The following is a 24,106-nucleotide window of genomic DNA, read 5'->3' as shown; positions in this document are numbered from 1 at the left end:
ATTCGGGGAGATGGTTGCATGAAAAACCTCACTTACAAGAAAATGAGCTTAAGCTAAAAGATGGTAGGCATTGTTGAGTTGTGATATTATTAATCATAAAAATAGAATAATCAAACATTTAACAGAGAATTCATAGGAGAAGAAAACTTTGAAATTTTGCTTCCTCCTGCATTTGTTGCTGGGGGACATGCTAAGGCCACAGTGTTGTTTTTGTTATTTGAGTATGGTTGATGCACAACATTAATTTCATCATACAACATTGTGATTGGACATCTCTGTACATTATGCAGTGCTCACCATTAGTGTAGCTGCTGTCTGTAAGGTGATGCTGTTTTGAAGGGCTGTATTCATGGGCACAATGGTGCTTTTAGTTTTTACTTTTTTAAAAAAGTTTATTTATTTATCTTGAGAGAGAGAGAGCAAGCGAGCAGAGGGAGAGGGAGGATCTGAAGCAGGCTCTGCACTCTCAGCGCAGAGACCGACACGGGGCTTGAACTCATGAACTGTGGTATTGACCTGAGCCTAAACCAACAGTTGGACACCTGACCAACTAAGCCACCCAGGTACCCTTCTTTTCACTTTTTTCTTTCACACTCAATTGTGTTTGATGACTTCTGTAGTAGACCAACCTGCCTCCAAATCTGCTTTGGGAAGCAGGTTACATGATTTATAAAATCTAGATTTTATTATTATTATTTTTTTTTAGATTTGGCATCAGACACCAAAGAGCTGTGGCCTATTTGTAACATTGTGACATTGCAGAACGATGGTCAGTTCTTGTGTTGAGAAGGCTCCCCCATGCCTATGAGGACCTTTGTAGCCATAATGAAATGTCAAACGAAAAAAAAAAATCCTCATAGAAGCAGTTCAGCAAAGACCATGTTTTCCAAAGCATATTCTATAGCATTCCAGGATCCTGTGATCTTTAGAGAAAAAGAATTTATTGGTCACATAAATTCATGAAACACTGTTCGCTGCTTTTTCTTCTAAGTTTACAGTGCATATTGGTGTTTTATTTTTTTTAAGTTTACTTATTTATTTTGAGAGAGATAGAGACAGCACAAGTAGGGGAGGAGCAGAGAGAGAGGCAGAGAGAAAATCCCAAGCAGGCTCCACGCTGCCAGTGCAGAGCCTGGTGTAGGACTTGAACTCACGAAACCATGAGATTATGACAGAGCCAAAACCAAGAGTTTGATGCTTAACCGACTGAGCCATCCAGGTGCCCCAGGATATTGTTGTTTTAAAGAATCTGAGGGGCGCCTGGGTGGCTTGGTGGGTTAAGCGTCCGACTTCGGCTCAGGTCATGATCTCACGGTCCGTGAGTTCGAGCCCCGCGTCGGGCTCTGTGCTGACAGCTCAGAGCCTGGAGCCTGTTTCAGATACTGTGTCTCCCTCTCTCTGACCCTCCCCTGTTCATGCTCTGTCTCTCTCTGTCTCAAAAATAAATAAACATTAAACAAAAAATTAAAAGAATCTGAAAAGTTCTGCAGCCATGAAAATGTTACCATTTTCTTTAACTCACCATGTTCCGGGTGCTTTGGCTGTGAATTTCCCGTCCCTCCACCTCCCTTCCCACCCCCCAGCACTTAGTAATGTCCTGCAGAACACATTTTGGGGAGATGCTGCAGAAGAGAATATTGCTTTCCAAGTTTGGGGGCCTGGAATCTTGAGAGTAATCATGAGATGGGTTTTGCTCTGTCCAGATTTCAATAATAACCAATACTGGGAGCAGCTTTCACCCAGCAACTTATGAAAGTGATTAGAAGAATTTGTTTATGATCAGAGAGTATCATCTGAACTCACACAACTGTATTCATTCTTTTAACTAAATTTCTACAATTTCCCTTTACTGAGATGGCAAGACATGGCTGACATTCTGAAAGGGACATTTCCATTCTTGTCCTGTGCCATCTTTCCCAGGAGACCAGATGTCCATTTCTCTTACCAGGACTTTAATTACACTGATTTAATATTGATTTTCCTTTTCATACATGAATTTCTTCCATGAGCCTTCTTTCAGGAGGATATTTTTCTATTCCCTAACAGTTTGACTTTTGCTGTATTTCAAACCATTTTTACATATGCCTAATTTAATTGAATTGTCAGATAATGTAGTTGGTACAATTTCTACTTTTGGGGGGAAACTGTAGGGCATTTTTATTTTTAATTAAAACATTATTTTTATGTATTTATTTTTTACATTATTTTTTTAGAGTTTATTTATTTTGAGAGAGAGAGAGAGAGACATGGAAGGAGCAGAGAGGGAGGGAGAGAGAAAATCCCAAGCAGGCTCTGCTCTGTCAGCACAGAGCCTGACATGGGGCTCGAACTCACAAACCATGATATCATAACCTGAGCCAAAATCCAGAGTTGGATGCTTAAATGGCTGAACCACTCAGGCACCCCAATTTAGGGAATTTTTAAAAGGCCCTGTATATGATTAATTTTAGTTACAGTTCCGAGGATGTTTGAGAAAAAGAAAAAAATAATGCTCTCTGTAAAGACAAAATTTGACATTTACCTATAAAAACAGTATTGTTCAAATGCTGTATATCATTATTTTTGTGGAAGTGATTTATTCAACACTTTCTTAAAGACTCTCCCACTCATTGTACTATTTTTCTCCTTCTTCTGTTTTTGCATTCTATATTTCAGTCTATGTTACTTGATTCTTAAGATTTATGAGTTTTATATGTTCATTGTGAATTTTGCCCTTTATCAAAATAAGATTTTTAAATCCCTTTTAATGTACTTGGTCTTAAATATGACTTTGTCATATATTACTATCACCGTGCCTGCTTTAATTTATGTTTGCTTATTCTTTACGTTTCAGTATTTCTGTCCTAAAATACTTTAGTGGAGGCAAACAAAATAGATAATTTAGGAGTGTTTTCATACACATTATGTATTTTTTTCTTTCTCTGAAAGTACTTCTTATATACAGTATGCAATGGGATTTAAAAAAAATGAATCTAAAAGGTTTTGTCACTTAATAAGGATGTTTAATCTTTACTTATAACAATTTTTGGTGTTCCTTCTATCACTTTTATTTTATGCTATTTTCCATGCTTCTTTGCTTTTCTTTCTGTCTCCCTTGTTCCCTTCCTTTTTTACTTCTTTCCTCCCTCCCTCCCTCCCTCCTTCCCTTCCTCTCCCATTCTCCCTTCCTTCCTTCCCTTCCCCTTCTTTCTTTCATTCTTTTCTTTCTTCCTTCTGTCCTCCCTTCCTCTTTTTCTCTCTCTCTTTCCCTCCCCACTGTCTTTCTTATACAACATGGACCGACCATATTTTCTCTCATATTTTTTTTCTCTTTAGTGTTTATAATTCAACTAGTGTTTCCCTTTTTGTTCTTAAAAAAAACATATTTGGGGCTGTCTGGGTGACTCAGTTGGTTGAGCGCCTGACTCTTGAATTTGGCTCAGGTCATGATCCCAGGGTCATGGTATCAAGCCTTACTTTGGGCTCTGTGTTGAACATGGAGCCTATTGGGGATTCTCTCTCTCTCTCTCTCTCTCTCTCTCTTTCTCTCTCCCTCTCCCTCTCCCTCTCCCTCTCTCCCCCTCCCCCTCCCTCCCTCCCTCTTTCTCCCTCCCCTGCTCACATGCTCTCTTCCTCAAATTAAAAAAAATAGATCAATAAATTAATAAAAACATATTTGAACTTTTACTTGTCCATCAAAAATAACAAGTAAAATTGAGTGTTTCCTATATGACAGGCACTTTTCACATATAGCATATGGTTAAGTAGCAACCACTGGTTGAGGTGGGTATTTTTATACACATTTGAAATGAGAAAACTGAGTCACAAAGAGGCTAATACAGAATTTACATAACTTTTCCAGAACCCACAGCTCAAATTTGATTCTAGGCAGTTTGACGCAAGAGCCTACCCTGTTAGTCATCTCGATATATTACCTTTCCGTTTTTAAAGATTATATAATATCACTATGTCTGAAAGTTTAAAAAGTTCATATTTTGTTTTACTTAATTTTTCCCTTGCACATCTCTTTTTAATTTCATTTTAGAATCAGATGATATTATTAAGATTTGATAATCTGTATTTTCTCCCTATATAATTATTTTTATGGTGGCATTATTATATTTGTATATATTTACATTTGTATTATATTTATATTTGCTTCATGTAATTGTATTATTATTTTATATTTGTATTATTATATTTGTCTTTTATGTTTGTATTACATAGTAACCATATTTCAATTGTTGGGTAGACTCAAGCCTTGTGTAACTGGACTGTCCTATTATATCATTTCTTAGTTTGATTTTGGGGTGGTATGTCTTCCAGTTATTATTTTCAGGAAAGATAAGGTGATGTGCTTTCGAGCTTTTGCACATGTGAATGTACCACATATGCACGTGAGCAAACACTTGGCTGGTTGTAGGTTCACTGGGTAACAATCCTTTCTACTGTCAAACACTAAGCAGTAATCCTTTTCCTCTGGCATCTAGTGTTGCAGAAGGAAGTAAGACCCAAGGATAATTTTTGCATGTACATTTATGTACATTTATAGGTTTATCTACACACACACACACAAATGCACATGCCTACTACTTAAAAATAATCTTTTTTTTTATTTTTTTAATTTTTTTTTTTAATTTTTTATTTTTTAATATATGAAATTTACTGTCAAATTGGTTTCCATACAACACCCAGTGCTCATTAAAAATAATCTTCATTGTAGGGTGCAACCCCCCATTCTTCTCAATAAGGTGTAATGGTGTTGATTTTAGTTAGATTGGCAAACACACAAGACTAGGCTTTACCAGAGCCAAGCTGACTCATCCTTGAGAAGGACACAAACAACCACACAACATACACAGAAAGGGCTCAGTGAAGGTCTCTAGACTCCAGGCATGGCTTCTTTTGCCCTAGTCACTCTTAACTAGGGACATGTGTGGTCTTGAGAGATGAAGCTGATCATAGCCTAGGAAAACCATCCGCCCTGGGGTTTCTTCCATGTTCATACCTAGCTTTCTGCATAGACCTTTTGGTTTACGTGTGTTTGTGTATGTACACTTTGTTACTTACCTTGCCTCCTCTGGGGGGTGTGACTGTCTCCCTGTCAACAGCACAGGGCATCTCAAAAATACCTGGTACTCGTTACTCAATGAACAATCACAAGAATGAAGTACAAAGGTTTGGTTGGATACATGGGCCTCGGTTGAATTCTTCTCTTGAATCTGGGATAGACATGCTCCTTCTAATTCTTTTACTTAATCCTGTGTCAAATTCTGGTCCCAGAAATATCACCAGAGCAACCCGTTTCTAAGAGAAATCTGAGTTTATTGCTTCCCTTTGTGTGTTGGGCAGAATAATGGCTCCCCCCACCCCAACTGCCAAAGGTGTTCTCATCTTAATCCTTGAAACTTGTGATGATGTTACTTTATGGAGTACAAGAGATTTTGCAGGTGTAATTGAGTTAAGGGTCTTGAGATGGGGAGATTGTCCTAGATTATCAGGTTGGGTCCAGTGTAATCACAAGGGTCCTTAAACATGATGGAATGAGACAGAAGAGTCAGGGTCAGAGGAGGGGATGTGACCATGAAAGCAGAGGTGGGAATTATGGATCCCTGGCTTTGGAGATGGAGGAAGGAACCATGAGGCAAGGAACACAGGTGACCTCTAGATTCTGGTAAAGGCAAGGAAATGAATTATCCTCTAGAGCCTCCAGAAGGAGTGTAATTCTCCCAACACCTTGACTTTTGCCCAGTAAGGTCCATTTTGGACTTCTGACCTCCAGAACTATAAGGCAATAAATTTGTGTTGCCTTAGCCCACTAAATTTGTGGCAATTTGTTATATTAGCGAGAGGAAACTAATATACTTCACAAGGAAGAATGTGACAGGGTCTTGATAATATCTCAAAAGGGGTAGGGAAAAGGTGAAATGTTTATTAAGTCTTTAAATCTTGTTAAAAGAAAGTTATTCAGGGGCACCTGAGTGGCACAATTGGTTGAGTGCCGGCTCTTGATTTTGGCTCAGGTCATAATCTCACATTTGTAGATTAGAGCTCTGCTTAGGGCTCTTCACTGACAGCATGGAGCCTGCTTGGGATTCTCTCTCTCCCTCTCTCTCTGCCCTTCCCCCACTTGGTGTGTGCATATGTACTCTTTCTCAAATAAATAAAGTTTTTTTTTTTAAATGTGGGGGCTTGACTAGCATTGGGTAAAGATCATGACACAGTGGTTTAAGATTGGGGGACACTGTAAGGCAAGAATCATGAGGACAGGGTCTCCATGCATCTTGAATCAAAGAATCAGTTGTTGCTTTCTGTTGAAGAGTTGATGAGATGTTCCTGGAATGAACAATAAATTTATTTGTGATTTATATTTTCCTGGGCAAGACTTTCCTAGACTAGTAAAGTTATGTTGAGGCAGACAGGGGATAATAAAGTCAGTAGGCTATGTGGAGGTAGATGATTTGGGGTTTCAGTTGTAAAGAAAGTATGACTCAGGGTCACATTTTCAGCTATTCCTGAGGCTAGAGGAAAGGTCATACTGAGTCATCTGGTAATCTTTTCTTTCCTTTGGACTTTTTCTTTCTCCTTGCAACTCAGATATTTCAATGGGGTACAATAGGTTTTAGTCTACTTTTACGCAGATGCTAAAATTTTTACTTAATTTAGACAAGTCTTTTTCTTCTTTATTTGTGTATTAATTTTCTGTTACTACTCTAACAAATTGTCCCAAACTTGGTGGCTCAAATAATAAGCTTTTGTTTTATTTTGCTTTATAGCTCTTAGGTTAGAAGTTCAACATGGGTCTCACTAGGACAAAATCAAGGTGTTGGGGTTATGTTCCTTCTGGAGGCTCTTGGAGAAGAATCATTTTCTAGCTCTTTGAGGACATCATGTTCCTTGGCTTTTGACCCGCTTCCTCCATCTTCAAAGCCAGCAATGACAGCCTGAGTCCTCGTGCTGCTGTCTCTGGCTCTCTGCAGATGGGAGAAGTTCCCTGCTTTTAAGTATTTGTGATTAGATTGGCCCCAGCTGAATAATGCAGTAGAAAATCTGTATCTCAAGTAGAACTTAATCCTTAATATATCTGCAAAGTCCCTTTTGCTGCGGAAGGTAACATATTTATAGATTTCAGAGATTAGAGCATGGATCTTTGGGGGAGCCGCTTGTCTGCCTACCACTTCCACAGTGAATGCTTTTCACACAAACACACCCTTTACTTTTGAAGGTACTACTCCCTTTTAATAACATATTTTATGAATATTTTATACATATTTTCATAGGATTCATATTTGTTTCATGTTATTATCATGTTCTTTTGTTATTTCTCAAAAGAACAAGGTGGGCAGTTTCTCCTTGGCCCTGATGCCAACTTGATTGTGGTGAAAACTTGAGCTTTTCAACTGGAAGGATAATTTTTGTACACTGATGGTCTTGTGCTGAATGGGACAGCTTCTCCCTCTGGTTACTGAGGTTACTATATCGCCGTTGTCAGGATACGTTGTGTGGATGGGAGGAAGTCTCTTCACCTCTTTCTGATTAGTCCCACAGTTCGAGCTGGCAAAAATATGGTCAGAGGTCTTAAAGATTGTTGACCAAGAGTCTTAGTTTCAATGACTATTCCATTTCTGTGTCTTTCTGTGTTTTAAATGAGTGTTTGAATGGGAAGGTAGGGTAGGGAAAATTAATCACTACCAGGTCATTGTTCTCTTCACCTCGGATTCCACCCTGGATTGTGCTTTGTACTGTCCTCTGATGGGTCACAATGCTCTTTATGTTCCTTGTGCCGCTGCAGCTCTCTGTCTCATAGTGCCCTGGGTGTGCTTTATTTTCGTGGCGGCTACATTCTTTATATGCCTTAGTGATGAGAGGCTTGCTGTCTGCCCTGCCCTCTTGCTTTCAGTACCACTCGAAAACAGATATCCTTGGTGCAGACATGTGCAGAAACTGTTTCCTGTTCAGCTTCCCTGAACTCCTAGCTAGTAGGAATAGCTCCCTTTTTAATCACTTAATGCCCAATATCGGGCACATTAAGTGAACAAAAGTACTTCCAGCCTATAGGGAGTTACATGAATATAAGCTTTGCTGCTGTTTTCTACTGTGGTTGTCAAAAATATTTCATGAATAACAATCACTTCTGCCTCGTCTCTGCTCCAGACTCACCTTGACATCCTGGAAAAAAGCGTGAACCCCAAGCAAGTATACTTCCGCCAGGATGTTCTCTGCCAGACTCTGGGAGGGAATTCATGTCCATTGGTGACCATCACAGCCATGCCCGAGTCCGATAGTGCTGACCACCTGGAACAGTTCCGTGAGTAAAAAACAAACAACCTCCTTTGAAGATTTGGTGATTATGGGGTGTCCTCACAGCCTTGGAAGCTTCCTGTCCCTCAGATCAGAAGCTCCATAAGGTCTGAGGACCAGTTTATGTTTATAGAAATGCATTTCCAACTCTTGGCACAGCACAAAGAATAAATGTTAATGTTGCTCTGTTGTTAAAGGGAGAAAAAAATCAACTGAAAATTGTCAGGGAGATGAAGGCTTGCTGGAATTGAGAACAGTTTCCTGGTGATGGTCACTTCCTCTCCTAAAACAGAACCAGGACTGGGGTCACATTTTCCAACCTTGAATCCAGGGCCTGTCCTCCCCATGCTCACTGCCTTTATACTGCTCCCACGGCCAGACAAGGGCCGGGAAGGAAGGAAGTGGATGGAGCCCTTGCTGAAGAATCCTCTTGAGGACTTGAACACCATTTGGATCTGAAGGGCTGACAATATGGAAGAGGCTCTAGCCAAGAACCGTCAGCCAAACCAACACATGCGTGTGTGCACGTGCGCACACACACAGACACACACACACACACACACACACACACACACACAAAATGGCCCTGTAACATTAGAGCCCTGAGCACAAATCTGACTTACCTGTAACCAATTAGCTTTCAATGTTGGCTTCTGACATATTTTAGACCTTAGATAGGCAAGATAAACCACCAAACAGAATGAGGAGGGCTTTGCAATTCAGAAAACCTTGTGAGATGAAAGAAAAGACTGGGGAGTAAAAATCTGGCCAATTTATCCCCAGAAGATGCAACCTTACCTGATGAAGTGCTAACTGTGTTCAGGTGACTCTTTGGTGGATGCAAAATGTAATTTCTCACACCCCATCAACATCTGACAATGGATGCTTAACAACCTGGCTAATCAACAACTGATTATCCCATCTGAATTAATGAAGCCCTAAAAGGCTTTCATGAATAATAAGGGATTTTCCAAAAACTTCTCTTACGTGTTTTATGAATTTAAGAGCAGTTTCTGTAACAGTCACAGAGTCCTCCGCTCGCATGTGAGCCGTTCTTGGAAGTTAGAGACGGCAGTTTTTCTAGTGCAACCTTGGCCAAACAATAATTTATGTAAGAAAGTGGATTTATGTGAGCCTGTGTTCTGAAGTGTCAGTTTCTAAATAGGAGCTGGGCAGGACCCAATGTCCGATTATGGGATGGATTGCCTCTGCTCTCTCAGTTTTTCATATGCTGACACAGGTGCTTTGGTTGGTGTCATAACTAGAAAGATCATTCCTGCTTTAAGGAGAGGACTGGAGACACGGCAAAGGTCCATGAATAATTTGACACTCTGAAATAGTTCAGTTAAAAAAAAAAAAAGAAATCTTAAAGCACCTTAAACACCTTTATATGAATCAAAGGAGGCTGGTTTCTGTCTGCGGCGTAAGATTAGAGATCCTAAGTGCATTCTCTCGTGTGTCATTACAGTTTTCTCTCTTCAACATGTGCTGATATGTCAGCTGTTGTTCATCTCAAGAGGTAGCCCAGGCAGGCATGGGGAAGACCCATGTGATGGTGGAAAGCATGCTGTTCACTTTCCTTTTGACACGATAGACTTGCAAGTGACGGTCCTCGAGCTGGACCCTGAGGCAGCCAGGGCTGTGCTCGATGAGAAAAGACTAATGAGAGCTATTCTTCATAGGTGTGCCTGCTGCACAGTCGCTCAGAGCCCATGCTTAGAAGGGCCATGGACTTGGTTTCAAGTCTTAAAAAGGTTTTGAACATGGGGGTCTGCATTTTCATTTTGCGGGCCCTGCAAATTCTGGAGCCAGGCCTGGGACTAATCTGAGGTCATCAGCAAAAATGTGACAGAGGCTAGTGTCTTGACCATGCTAGCATCTTCTATTGCCAAGTCATGCAAGATGAGTTGTAACCTACTTTGGTAGTACAGAGTCTTTATCTTTTTATTTTTCTTAAAAAATTTTTTTTGAAGTTTATTCATTTTTGAGAGGTGGGGGGGAGGGTCAGAGAGAGAGGGAGACACAGAATCCGAAGTAGGCTCCAGGCTCTGAGCTGTCAGCACAGAGCCTGATGTGGGGCTTGAACTCACGAACCTCGAGATCATGACCGGAGCCAAAGTCGAATGTTTAACCAGCTGAGCCACCCAGGTGCCCGTATGGAGTCTTATTTGTATGGACGATGCAGCTGGTTGGTATCCTTTGTGATGGTGGTTGAAGTCATCCATTTTGCAGATTGAGGTAAATGGGGCTAAGGGGAGTTAACTACCCTGGTCCATGGTGGTGCCAGGTTTCCGATTCTGTTACTCTGATTGCAGAGTCCATATACCCAACAGATGTCCGAACACTGTCATTCAAGCAGGTGTTCAGCATTACATTCAGGTTCCACTCAAAACCAGAACTTTCCCTCCTCGCTGTCTTGTGTCCTCACATTATTAGAAGCCAGCTTAGTTGTTAAAGCAAGTTACACTGAGTGGACCACAACTAGATGTATTACCCGCTTCCGGCTCACGGTGAATTTCATTTTGCTTTCCCAACTCAGTGTAAGCCTTTCCATGGTGGATGTTTCAGATGCTGTGGCAGGAAGGCGGGGGTGGGGGTGGGGGGGAGAAGATTCAGACTCCTCAGATCCCCGTACAGAGTGGAGATTGTGTGGCTGGGCTGCAGTGCTGGGAATAGTCTCAGACTATGGGCTACGGATTCTGGGCTGCAGAAGAAGCAATTTTCTCAGCAGGTTGCGATACGTATATACAGATACATGCCATGTTGTGTTTCTGAGAAAGGAAATATCCAGCACAATATAAATACCACCTACCCTCTAAATTGCAATTAACCATGTCTGTAAATCAGTAATAAAACCACTTAACTTCCTTTCAACCACAAAATGTGATGCATTGTTTTAGAATGAGAAAATAGCAAAGGAGCTCAAGGCTCTCCTGCCTGCAGGCCTCCATCCAGGTGAATTTGAGTGGTCTCACCCTCTTCCTCCCTCCCCAGGGCCAGGCCAGTTTCAGAGTATCTAGCTGGGATTTGGCCAGTTTCTAGTGCAGTAGCTGACCCTCACTCCTCATAAGGAGGTATTTTGTGCACTGGAACATGTTCTTTCCTCCGTGTAGGGTTATCACTTCGGTCTTCTTTCAGAAACCTAAGACGTAACAGCGTGGCTCTGGGGCCCAGGGAGAAGGTAGGTCCCTTGCTTGAGACTGGTTCCCTGGTCCAAAAGTCCTGGACTAGAGATTATCAAGGACAATTTATTGATTACTTTTACTCCTTCCAGGGGTCTGGGCTCCAGAGAGTCTCCTAGAAGGATAATGTGATTTGATGTATATTTCGAAAGCATTTTTTTAAAAAAGATATTTTCCAGGGCTCCTGGGTGGCTCAGTCAGTTAAGTGTCCGACTTCAGCCCAGGTGATGAGCTCATGGGTTATGGGTTCGAGTCCCATGTTGGGCTCTGTGCTGACAGCTCGGAGCCTGGAGCCTGCTTTGGATTCTGTCTTCCTCCCTCCCTGCCTCTCCCTTGCTGTGCTCTGTCTCTCAAAAATAAATAAACATTAAAAAATTTTAAAAAATAGGGGCACCTGGGTGGCTCAGTCAGTGAAGCGTCCGACTTCAGCTCAGGTCATGATCTCGCGTTCATCAGTTCGAGTCCCACGTTGGGCTCTGTGCTGACAGCCCAGAGCCTGGAGCCTACTTCAGATTCTGTGTCTCTCTCCCTCTCTCTGCCCTTTCCCCCCACTCATGTTCTGTCTCTCTCTCTCTCTCTCAAAAATATATAAAAACATTAAAAAATTTTTTTTAAATAAATAAAAAGGTATTTTCCTGGATATAATTAGCCTTATTTTCTTGATAACTATATTTTCAGCTTAGTGGTAGCCCAGTTTCCCTGGTGGATCTTTTACGGGTGTCTGGAGAATTGAGGATGGGTGCTGACCGTGGTCCCCAGAGAGACTCACTCTACACTTTGAGATCTGAGCCCTCAGAGCCAAAATGCTGGCAGAGCTCCAAGAGCAAAGTCACTATCTGCCCTTTTCAGTGGGACAATGAGCAGGGTCGTTCTCTGAGAGATTGTCCCTGAAATCATTACGGAGGAGACAGGCTTGATGAGAAACTGACGATCAAAGGAGCCATTACAAAAGGACATACAGCTCATTCTAGCTTTAGGCTCCTGGTGGATGAGGTATCTGGGAATTAGCAGGGCCAGGCCCTTCCTGACTGGAAGGATTCCAGATGTCAAAGGAAACCCAGACCTTTGGGATTTGGAGAGCAGAGTGTGAGTGAGGAGTGAACAGTGTCCAAGAGAATGGAGTGGGGGCTCCATCAGTTTGGAGCAGAAGGCATCACCTGAGCAGGTCTGGGGATAGGTTTGGAAGGCAAGGTTGATCCAGGAAGTTGTTTCTAGTGCTTTCTGGGACTAGGCTCCATTGGCTAAAATGGTGTTCTGGCATGATTATACTTTGCATGGTTAAATCCTTAATACGTTATGTGTTAATAGGTACTTTAACAGATGCTCGGAATATGCAACTTCTAAGTAGAGAGTTGAGAATTCATATTTTCTTAAGTTTATGTGCTTTTCAGGGATGGTGTGTGTGTGTGTGTGTGTATGTTGTTTGCTTTTTGGATTTGAACTGAAGGTCATTTGTTTTTTTAATGTTTATTTTGAGAGAGAGAGAGAAAGAGAATGAATGTGTGCACAAATGGGGGAGGGGCAGAGAGAGAGGCGCAGAGCCGGATGTGGGGCTTGAACTCATGAACTGTGAGATCATGACTAAAGAGTCAGACGTGTAACCGACTGAGCCACCCAGGCACCCCATGAACTGAAGGTCATTGTTTACTCAAACCCCAGTGGATGAGGGCGAGAAGCCCAGAGAGGAGAATGGTTCCGGGGTCTCTGAGGCTCAGCCATCCCCCTAAACCAGGCCTCCTTTCTGCTTCTTGCAGAAGGGCTAAGTGTGCTCTCACAGACTCTTGTCATTCTCCCCATATTGCAGACAGCAAAGTTAAGGCTCACTAAAGGTAAATAACCAGCTTGCACCCACCAGGGTGGTAAGTGGTGGCTCAGCAAAGAGACCCCAGGCCTCTAGCCCAGAGTTCCAGGGTGGCCCCCTCCTTAGGGATCTGCCCTTCCCTGGGGTATTCCCCAGAAAGGCACACAAACAGGACATGCTGCTTATTAAAGCCCACCACCATTTTGTTGACTTCCATTTTCTCTACACGTCCCCCATAACCTCATATTCTAAATCCCCATTTCAGTCCTGAGGAAGTTGGGTCCCTTTTTAGTTTGGGGAGCTACGTCTCTGTGATGGATGGTTCATTTTTTTTTTCGGGGGCTTTATTGCCAATTATTTTTCCCCCTTTGGACATATTTCCCCCTGTAACAATATTGTCTTGACTGTTCTCAAGAGTTACCTGAGAGGAGGAGTTAATTTGTGGGCATCTTCTGAGGGAAAATGCCGTTCTCTTATTAGAAACTCTCATTCTTGAAGTGACTCGTCACCGCCTGACTCACTGACTTGTGAGAAGTCAGGAGACAACAAAGGTGGATGGGAGGGGGTGGACCTGCTATTTTTGCAATTGGAGACACCTCCACCCTGCATTTATCATACCCTAAAAGAGCAGAGCGTAACCTTTGTATGTCTCGGGAGGTGAGGTGACATCACTCTACCACAGGGGCTCACACACAGTTCTTTCCAGGAGGCCTGAGGTGGGGGAGGCAGGAAGCGACATTTGTAGTTACTAAAGAATACCTTTCTCTTTTTCTTTTTCTTAAAAATATTCTCACAAAAGCAATGTTCTATTCAGCCTGCCATTATGCTAAAAGCTTTTCCTTGGAAGACAATAGCTGTTCTCAGAAAAAAAAGATTTATATGGGGTCCCCAGGGTATAATGAGCTACCAGGAGGCACCTGCCTCAGGTTGGGAGTTGTCACTTGTAAGTGGTTTTAAATTAGAACGGAGTGGAAAAATACACAGTTACAGAATTCCCCTTTTGGCTTCTTTGCAAATCATTTTGCCTTTGTCTGTCCTGGAGACACCTGATCAGGAATGAAGAGCGGAGCTTTCTGCTGAGGAGATCGAGAAGCGACAGAAGTGGTCCAAAGAAAACAGAAACTTTAGTGAAGTGAGCACCTCTCACTTCTAGAATTTTCTGTGTATTTGTTTACTTTTGGCCTCCACCCCCATCGCGGCCCCCTGCCAGAGGCATGTAGGGCCCAGTATTACTAAGGGAGCCCTGAATTTTAGAGCTTAAAAATCCATAAAGATCATCGAGCCCCAATTCCTCAGTTGAGGAACTGAAGCTCAGGGCATGGCTGGACCTGTCTAGAGACCCTTGCTGGCTGAAGTGGCCCTAGACCTCAGACCCCTTGTTGCCTGGTGAAATCCTCTTATTTTCCTTTTCTGTAAAGCGTGGACTTCTGACGAATATTAGAACTAACAAAGGGGCTACCAGAACATAAAGACTTCTCTCTGTGGACACTTTTAATAAGAGGAATTAGAATTGGAGAAAGTGAGCTGTGCCTTTTCCTTGTCCTGGGATTTGCATCTCTCCAGGCAACCAGGGCTAGGAAGCATGGAAGGTATTAGGAATATGAAGGTAAATATTATTTAATCCTTGTTGAGGCACTCGCATTCTCCGGGGAAGGTATGTGTGTGTATGTGTAAGTCACGTTAACAGGACATTGTGATACAGCAAGGTATACCAGAACAGGGGGATAAACAAAGTGCATTGCAAGCAGAGACAAGAGACCATTTGCCTGTGTGGTGGGATCAAAGGGGGACTTACACCCACAGGGGTGAGCTATTTAAATCCCATCTGCATGGTGGTCTTATAGGCACATGGCTTTCACAGAAACCTCAGCCAGAAACCTAAAGTTGCGCCTGGGTGGCTCAGTTGGTTAAGCATCTGACTCTTGATTTCAGCTCAGGTCATGATCTCAATGGTTCGTGGGATCGAGTGCCGCGTCGGGCTCTGGGCTGACAGCATGGATTCTCTCTCCCTCTCTCTCTGCCCCTCCCCTACTCGAGTGCCTCTGCTCTCTTTTTCAAAATTAAATAATTGGAATTGCAAAATAAAATAAAATAAAACCTTGCAATTGGAGACCCCTCCACCCTGCATTTATCATACCCTAAAAGGGCAGAGTGTAACCTTTGCATGGCTCTGGATGTGAGGTGATCTCACTCCACCACCACAGCTTCCCAGGGCTCACACACTGCTTTTCTTTAAAAAAAAAAAAAAAGGAAACCCCAAACCATTTGAAGAACTATCTGTATCTCTCTTAAGAAGGCATGACAGAGAATATGTAAAACACATCCAAACCATCCACAAGTTGTCCTCATCTTTCTGTTACCAGTCTGCACATACATAAATACTAGGTAACCCCTCCTTTTTCAGTACAAACCCTCAAAACTCTATGGCATTTTGACTGGTTGAATATCTCTTTTAGGCTTCCCACGTTTGCCTCATCAGTCCACGAAAAGGAAGACTATGAATGAATCTTACTCCTTCCAAGGCCAGTTGGAGGGAGTGGGGAAGACTGTAAAACCTTATAGTTGAATAGCTTTGCTTATTCCCTACCACATAAGTACTTTGGTCTTAGAAAGTTTTTACTTAATATCACTTGGTCCTCATAGTTCCCTTGGGAGTTGAGGAAGAGAATAATTATGCCCACTGTATAGTGATAAAACAGATTTTGAGTGCTATTTGATCTGTATCTTGAAATCAGACTGGCACATGCAGAGAAATAGGGGAGTATCTTCTCCAGTAGAAAAACAGCATTTGCAGAGGCTGGGGGGCCTGGACCTAACGCTCTGGAAATCTCAGGGCACCAGGACTACAGGACTGTAGGTTGATTATGGGATATGATGATAGATGAGAAAGGTGATTTGGGCTAAGTGGTTAAGGCCCTTATTTTTCATGTTAGGAAGTGTCTCCTGAAGGCAATAATGGGCTCATAAGATGTTATTAAATGCGAAGAAATGACAAGATCAGACTTGTTTTGGAAGAAAGTTTTGTGGCAGTCATGTGGAGCTGAAGTCCAGGGTGAGGGGAAGTTAGGTGACCTAGAACTTGACACAGAAGAGGTTTTATGCAGTTAGACTAGAATCAGACTCACTGTGTGTGTGTGTGTGTGGGGGGGTAATCTTGGTTCTGCCATGTATCAGCTTGACCTTGGGGAGGGTGCTTAAATATTCTGTGCCTTGGTTTCTCCATTTATAAATTGTGAGTCATAACCAGTACCTTCTTCCTGGGGCAATCCGAAGATTTTAAAGGGCTTAGAACAGTGCCTGGCACATGGGTACTCCAGAAATAATAGCAATTGTTAATCTTCCAACAGGTGATGTGGTTTCCAAGGAAGAGGTCTATGGAAATGTGGAAGGGTCTAAATTTACAAGAGATGTCTAAGAATTGAGAGGCCGTGGTGGTTGGTTGGAAGTAGGGATAAAGGTCACAGAGTTGAAGTATTTCTACTTTGGGTGATAGGTGAACAGTATAATGCCAACAAAGGCATATATGAGAGAACAAGGCTGCTGTGGAGGGATAATGAGTTCAGTTTTGGAAATGTTCATTTTCAGAAGCCTGCAAATTATGTAAGAACTCAGGATAAATATAATTATAAAGCCAATATGCTATAAAATATAATCTATTTCAGAGGGAAATGAAACAAATTTTGTATTACCTGAAAAATTTTCTCAATTAGCAAGGATACTAAAAGTTGACTATATGTGGTTACTGTAGCAGAAACATGTAATATATTGTATCAGAATCAATCATAATCTATCACAGAACATTCTATTCTAGAAGTATGTTCATGAGGTATAATAATTTATATCTGCTAAGGGAATTAACTCTTTACAGAGTATTTCCATATGATTAATTGTTCCATATAACAGCTCTGCAAGGTAAAGAAAAAAACAGAATTGTATTTATTATCTCCATTATTAGATGATAAAATTGAGGCCCTGGAAAGACATGTGATTAGTAAGAGCTAGAGCTCCAATTTATCCCCTGTCTGAATCTTTTTTTAAAATGTTTATTTATTTTTGAGAAAGAGAGAGAGAGAGAAGAGAGAGAGCACGAGCATGAGTGGGGGAGGGGCAGAGGGAGAGGGAGACACAGAATCCGTAGCAGGCTCCAGGCTCTTAGCTGTCAGCACAGAGCCCAAGCGGGGCTCGAACTCAAACTGCGAGATCATGACCTGAACCGAAGTCCGATGCTCAACTGACTGAGCCACCCAGGTGGCCCATGAATCTTAAGCTTCATAATCTGCCACCTCTTTCGACTGTGCAATAATGAGAGAAGATCCTTTACCTTCAAGATGCAATTCCCTATATGTAAGAGTAATTGTTTATGCTACAATTCATATGTTCTAGATTTCTCCAAATGTATGAATCTATATGTGGTCATGTGAACCTTAATAACCTTTGTAGTTTTAGTAAAATCGAAATTTTATTGCCTCTGCCAGACTGCATACCTTTCTCACCTATATCTTACTCCTTTGTCACTCAGTATCCTCCAACCAGAATAATCTTTCTATTCCTTGAAAACAGTGAGCTAACTACACTCCCCTGGGCCTCTGCATTTGCTGTTCCCTTTTCTCCATAGCTTGACATGGTCGATTTCTTCTTATTATATATCATCTGCCTTCTTGGATCACCATATTGAGAGTTATTCCTCCATCCAGAGCCTCTTTATCACATGACCCTGTTCTGTTTTCTTCATGGCCCTCCCTGTTGGCTCCATGAGAACACAGACTGTTTGCTGTATTTTGTCACCATGGTATCTCTACGAACCAAGAGTCCCTGCACAAAACAGGTGCACACTAAATATTTATTGAAGAAATAAGTGGAATCCCTGCATCTGTTCTTGTTATCACCCATAATGTAGGGCCTTTAACCTCCCTTGAGAAGTTACTTCTTTCCTAACTGTTTCTTGGGGTACGCAAGGGTAGCCTTAACTACTGAACTGATTTCTCTTCCTATGATTTTGCCTTTTTTCAGAATGCCGTATAGATGGAATATGTGGTCTTTTGTCCTGTCTTCTTTCACTTAACCTAATGCTCATGAGATTCATTCATATTGTTTGCATGTATCAGTAGCTTATTCCTTTTTATTGCTGAGTATTATTTTGTTGAGTGGATGGGCCATGGTTCATTTATCTATTCAGTTGGTAGACATGTGGGCTGTTTCCAGACTTGTTATTACGAATAGAGTTACTATTCACATATACAGGTATTTCTGTGAATATATATTTTCATTTATATTGGGTAAAGAAATTAAGTGTATGTTTAAATTTCTAACAAGCTGCCCCATAATTTTACAAAGTGGTTGTTCTTCCAAAGTATTGCATTCCTACCAACATTGTATGAGAATTTCAGTTGCTTAGTATCCTTGCTAGTACTTTGTATTTTTATTTTTAAATTTTTTTCCAGTCTAATAGGTATGAAATAGTATTTCATTATAGTTGACTTTGTGTTTCCTTGGTGATCAATGATATTGAAATGTCTCTTCAAATACTTTTTCTTACTATTGAGTTCGATTATTTATTTTGGATACAAATTCTTCATCAGATATGTGCTTTGCAAATATTTTTATCCAATCTGTGACTTGATTTTCACTTTCTTAAAAGTGTCTCCTAAAGAGTAGAGATTTTTAAAATACTGTTTTTTTTTGTTTTGCTTTGTTTTTGGTTTTGTTTATGCTTAGGGTTAGTGATTTATGTATTCTAGATAAGACATATTTACTTGACTCAGTGGTTATTGACTGGGGATATATTTTTGCTCCTCAGGAGAAAATTGGTCTAGAGACATTTTTGATTGTCACACTGGTCACAACTGGAAGGATTTCTACTGTCATCTAGAGTGTAGAGGCCAGATGTGCTACTAAACACCCTACAATGCACAGACAGCCCCCCCAACCCACCTCAAAATGTTAATAGTACTGAGCTTAAGAAACCTTTGCCTAAAACAAGATCACAAAATTTTTATTCTAAGGTTTTAAAATAGTTTTAAGTTTTACATTTAAGTATATATCAAGTTGATTTTAGTCTATATCATGAAGCGTAGATCAAGAACTAATATTCTTCTTTTTCTTTTCCTTTTTAAGAAAGGCTACTGAGATTTTGAAATTTGAGAAGAATTGAAATCTTCACAATATTGTGTTTTTTCTACACATGAACATGATATGCCTCTCCGTTTATTTAGGCCTTCTTTAATTTCTTTAAGTGTTATACAATGTTTAGTATAAACTTCTTACATATTTTTTTATTATTTTTTAAATTTATTTTTAATTTTTTTAAATGTTTATTTTTGAGAGAGAGAGAGAGAGAGAGAGAGAGAGAGACAGTATAAGTGGGAGAGGGGCAGAGAGAGAGGGAGACATAGAATCTGAAGTAGGCTCCAGGCTCTGAGTTGTCAGCACAGAGCCCAACCCTGGGCTCAAACTCAACAACCACAAGATCATGACCTGAGCCGAAGTCGGATGCTTTTAACCGACTGAGCCACCCAGGAGCCCCTATATATTTTTTAGATGTACCTCCCATTTCACCTTTGAGGTTATGGCAAAGAAATTCATTTTTTATTGGTAGTATATGAAAATACAGTTGATTTTTTGTGTATCAACTTTGATTCATGTGACTTTGCTACCGTTTTTACTTCCAATAGCTTTTTGCATAGTTTTTTTTTTCTTTTTAAATTTTTAGCATACAGGACATGCCTGTTGACTGTGAATAAAGAATTTTATTACTTTTTGTTTATTTTGTATTTTAAAATTTTTTCTTGCCTTATAATATTGCCTAGGAACTCCAATATAATATTTAATAGAAGTGGTGATAAGAGATAGTATAACTTGTTCTTGTGATTGTAGAGGGAAACTAGTCTTTTACCGTTAAGTATGGTATTATTTGTAGGTTTTTTTAAATAGATATCCTTGAAAAAGTTGAATTATAATTTTAGTAAGCTGAGAATTGTCAAAAATGGTCATATTATTTTTTGTTTTTAACCTGCTCATGTGGTGAATATTGTTTGATTTTCAATTGTTGACCCAAACTTGCATTTTTATTTTATTTCATTTTTTATTTTAATTCCAATATAGTCAACATACAGTGTTGTATTAGTTTCAGGTGTACAATCCAGTGATTCAACAGTTCCGTATACTACTCAGTGCTCATCAGGATAAGTGTACTATTTTTTGATAAAAACTCCATTTGTTTGGGATAATATTTGCCCCACACTTATGAGGAATATTGATCTGTATAGTTTCTTTTTCTTTAAATATCATTGTATGGTTTTGGTATTCGGATAATGCTGGCTTCATAAAATGAGGTGGGAAGTGTTTTTATATTGTGGTAATCTGACTATGCCCCCCCCCCCCATATATTAGGATATATTCATATCCTAATCCCAGCAACCTGTGAAGGATACCTTATATGGTAAAGATTTTGCAGTTATTATTAAGTTAAGGGTCTCTAGATGAAGAGATTATACTGGATTATTTGGATGGGGCCTAAATGTCATCATAAGCACATTTTTCAGTGAGGGGCAGAAGGAGATTGTGAATAGAGAGGTCATGGGGCAGAAACAGAGGCACAAAAAGAAGATGCTACATCTTTGAAGATGGGGGAAAGGTTCATGGTCTCAGGTATGCAAGGACTGAACCTCTAGATGCTAGAAAAGACAAGGAAATGGATTCCTTCCTAGAGCCTCCTGTAGGAGCATCATCCTGGCACATCGCTGGCTTTGGCTCACTGAACCCATACTTCTGGACTTCAGAACTACATAAGAGAAGTAGTTTGTGGTGGTATTTGAAGCCACGAAGTTTGTGGTAATTTGGTATAGCAGTCATAAGAAACTAACAGATATTATCTCTTATTTTCCCTCTTTTGGGTCTACTTTATTTATTTTAGATCCAATTTTTCACCTGCAATTTTTCCTTTCTGAAGAACTTTAATACTTCTTGTATTATTGGCATATCGGTAGGCAATAACTCTCTGAGCTTTTATTTTTATGAGAAAAGTCTTTATATTTCCCTTTATTTTGAATTTTTTTTTCTGAGTATGGAATTCTAGGTTGACAGGTTTTTTTTTTTTTGTTTTGTTTTCCTTTCAGTATATTAAAGATGTTGCTCTAATGTCTTCTGGCTGCATAGTTGGCTGGTAGGAACTATGGTATAATTCTTATCTTTGTGTCTCCCTCTTCAATGTTTTACTTTTTTTCTGGTTGCCCTCAAGATTTTCTCATTATCTTTGGTTTCCATCAGTTTGACTATGACTTATGTAGGTGTGATGTATATATGTATGTATCTATTATTCACATATCATTTCAAACTTCTCTGAGCTACCTATGTCTGTGATGTATTTTTCATTAAGTTTTGAAAAATTTCAGTCTTTATCTCTTCAAATATGTATTCTGCCTCATTCTCTCTTCCCATGCTGGAAACCCCATTTATATATATGTGAGACCCTTTTGTATTGTTGTCCCACAGTTCTTGAATGATTTATTCTGTTCTTTCTTTCTTTCTTTCTTTCTTTCTTTCCTCCTTGCTTGTTTAGATTTGTGTAATTTTATACATTGTTCTTTAAACTCCCTGATTATTTCATTATCTGTCCAGTCTTCTGATATGCCCACCAAGAGAATTCATGTCTGATATAATTTAAAAAAATTTATAGAATTTCCTCTTGACTCTTTTTTTTTTTTTTTTTTTTTTTTTTTACAGTTTCCTTCTCCCGGCTAAAATTCCCCATCTGGTCATTCACATTTTCCTTCTTTTGCATGATAGCCTTTAACATATTAATCATATTTCTTTGCAAGTCCCTATTTAATAATTTTAGCATTTAAATCTCTGAGCCTATTTCTGCTTATTTCCTGATAGTGGTTTTGTTTGTTTGTTTGTTTATTGAATGTTAGGAATTCAATAGGTTTGGAAGAATAGTAGAGAATGAGATCCATACTATTTACATTCAGTAATGGATCTGCCTTCTTCTGTCAACATGGAGTGCCGTGGATCTGATCAGGAGTGGGTTTTGTTCTTATTACTCTTAGTGTGTGCGGCTGGCTTCCATTTCTTCCAGTGGTGGTTGCTGTTGTCCTGTAATTGGCTTAGAGCCTACAGGGCAGGGGGAGGGTCAGGGGCAAGGACAATGCTCAGTGTTCCTGCCCCACCCTGAGCCCTCACCAGCTTGTCTGCATCACAGAGAACCTAGGCTCCACACTCTGTTTCTGCCCCCAGGGGCAGACAACTTTTGCACCTCCCCCCATCTCAGAAGCACTGAGTACTGAGTCCTGAGGGTGAGAGGGTCTGCTGGTCCTCCCACAGCAATTTAAGGTCTTACTTTGTAGGAGAGCGTCCAAAGAAGCAGGTGGTATTTTACCCTGTCCATCAGTAGCAACTGACCTTCAACTGGCCTATTCCACTGTGCGTGTGGGGGTGGTGGTGCAGGGGGCACTTTTCTTATTCTCCGACTCTACAACTGATCCAAAGAGAAGAGTTTGCAAGTAAGGGTGAACTCCTCTTGTGTACGATTGATTCTAGTCAATAGCTATCCTACACAGGGCTTTCAGGAATTTCTTAACATTTTACTTCTAATGTAGCAGCTGCTTTCTTCCTCTTGTGCTCCAACAAAGGTAAAAACTTTGTGTGTCTATCCTTGCAGGGGACTTAACACTCTGGAATTCATTTCATTTGTCTGCTTTATGACTTTGACTTCTGATAGGCTCAAGGAAAGTTATAATAAATGGATTGTTGAGCACTTTTAAAACCTTTGTTTGTATGGATAGGGTGGAAGCATCATTCTCCAGTGGCTTTCCACATGTTTTCTTGAGAAGGTTGTTTAAAACAGTCTATTATTTTTCTGTTAGTGGGTTTCCTCACCCTTGGGCTCTCCACTTAACATCCTCCTCTCTGACTTTTTAGTTCCAATTATTAGATTTTTCACTTCTAGAAATTTTATTTCCACATCAGTATGTCTGCTTTTATGGCCTTATTCCTTGCTCATATCTCAAATTGATTTCATTTTTTGAGATGTTCAGCTTAGTTATGTCCTATGATTTCCATAAATTAATCTCCAGTCTTTGCTCTTCTGATTCTCCTTTCTCTTGCCTCTCACTCACAGGGCTTTGTTTCCTGGTTTGCTTTGTGATTTTTTTTTACAGTAAGTCACTCATTGTACGTGGAATTTTATCTGTGGAAAATATTCAAGGATGGAATTGAGGCCGCTTAATTTAAGAAAGCATTCATATTTGCTTCTGTTTGTCATTTGATGCTAGCACGTGAGTGACTGTATCCCTTGCCTCAGATTTGGGGGGCCACAAACGGATATGGATCATACATTCAAATGGATGTGAAGATTTGCTTGTAGGTGTATATTCATAGAGAGAACTTGGGATAAAATGTTGTTCTTGCTCTCCCTTTCTGTGAATTGAGAATGAAGACCTTTGGGGATGCCCCACCATGAGTGAGCCCTGTGTTTCACTTCCCCGGGTCTCCTGCAGCCTTCAAAGCAGAAGCTCAAGGTCTCCAGGGCTTGGTAGAACCCCTCCAGGAGAAAATATGCTTTGATGTTTGCTTACCTTACAAGGTTTCTTTGTTTTGTTTTATTTTATTTTATTTTATTTTATTTTATTTTATTTTATTTTATTCATTTATTTATTTATTTATTTTTGGTCTCACTTTGTTTTTGGCATCTACAGACTTCTTCTTTTCTGAGAGGCTCAGCAATGCATTCAAAATGTTTTTTGAAACAAATATTTTAGCATTTTGGTTGTTTCATTCAGAGGATTGTTCAGAATATTTAGGCTATTATTCTGCTGGAAATGGAGGTTCTCACTCCTTGATCTTT

General features: G+C 40.3%; 1 protein-coding gene across 2 annotated transcripts in view; it reads left to right on the top strand.

Moving 5' to 3' along the window:
- AGBL1 (AGBL carboxypeptidase 1) overlaps positions 1–24,106 on the top strand; it is an 832,432-nt gene that overhangs the window by 193,043 nt on the left and 615,283 nt on the right. For both annotated transcript variants that reach the window (XM_053888750.1, XM_019460194.2), the window contains exon 17: positions 8,134–8,287. In XM_053888750.1, coding sequence (XP_053744725.1) covers positions 8,134–8,287 — 154 coding nt within the window. The remainder of the gene's footprint in view (positions 1–8,133; positions 8,288–24,106) is intronic.

Source organism: Panthera pardus, unplaced genomic scaffold (genome assembly GCF_024362965.1).
Source record: "Panthera pardus isolate Hobbes unplaced genomic scaffold, ASM2436296v1 HiC_scaffold_24, whole genome shotgun sequence".
Classification (NCBI taxonomy): domain Eukaryota; kingdom Metazoa; phylum Chordata; class Mammalia; order Carnivora; family Felidae; genus Panthera; species Panthera pardus.
This window is presented reverse-complemented; position numbering and strand designations above follow the sequence as displayed.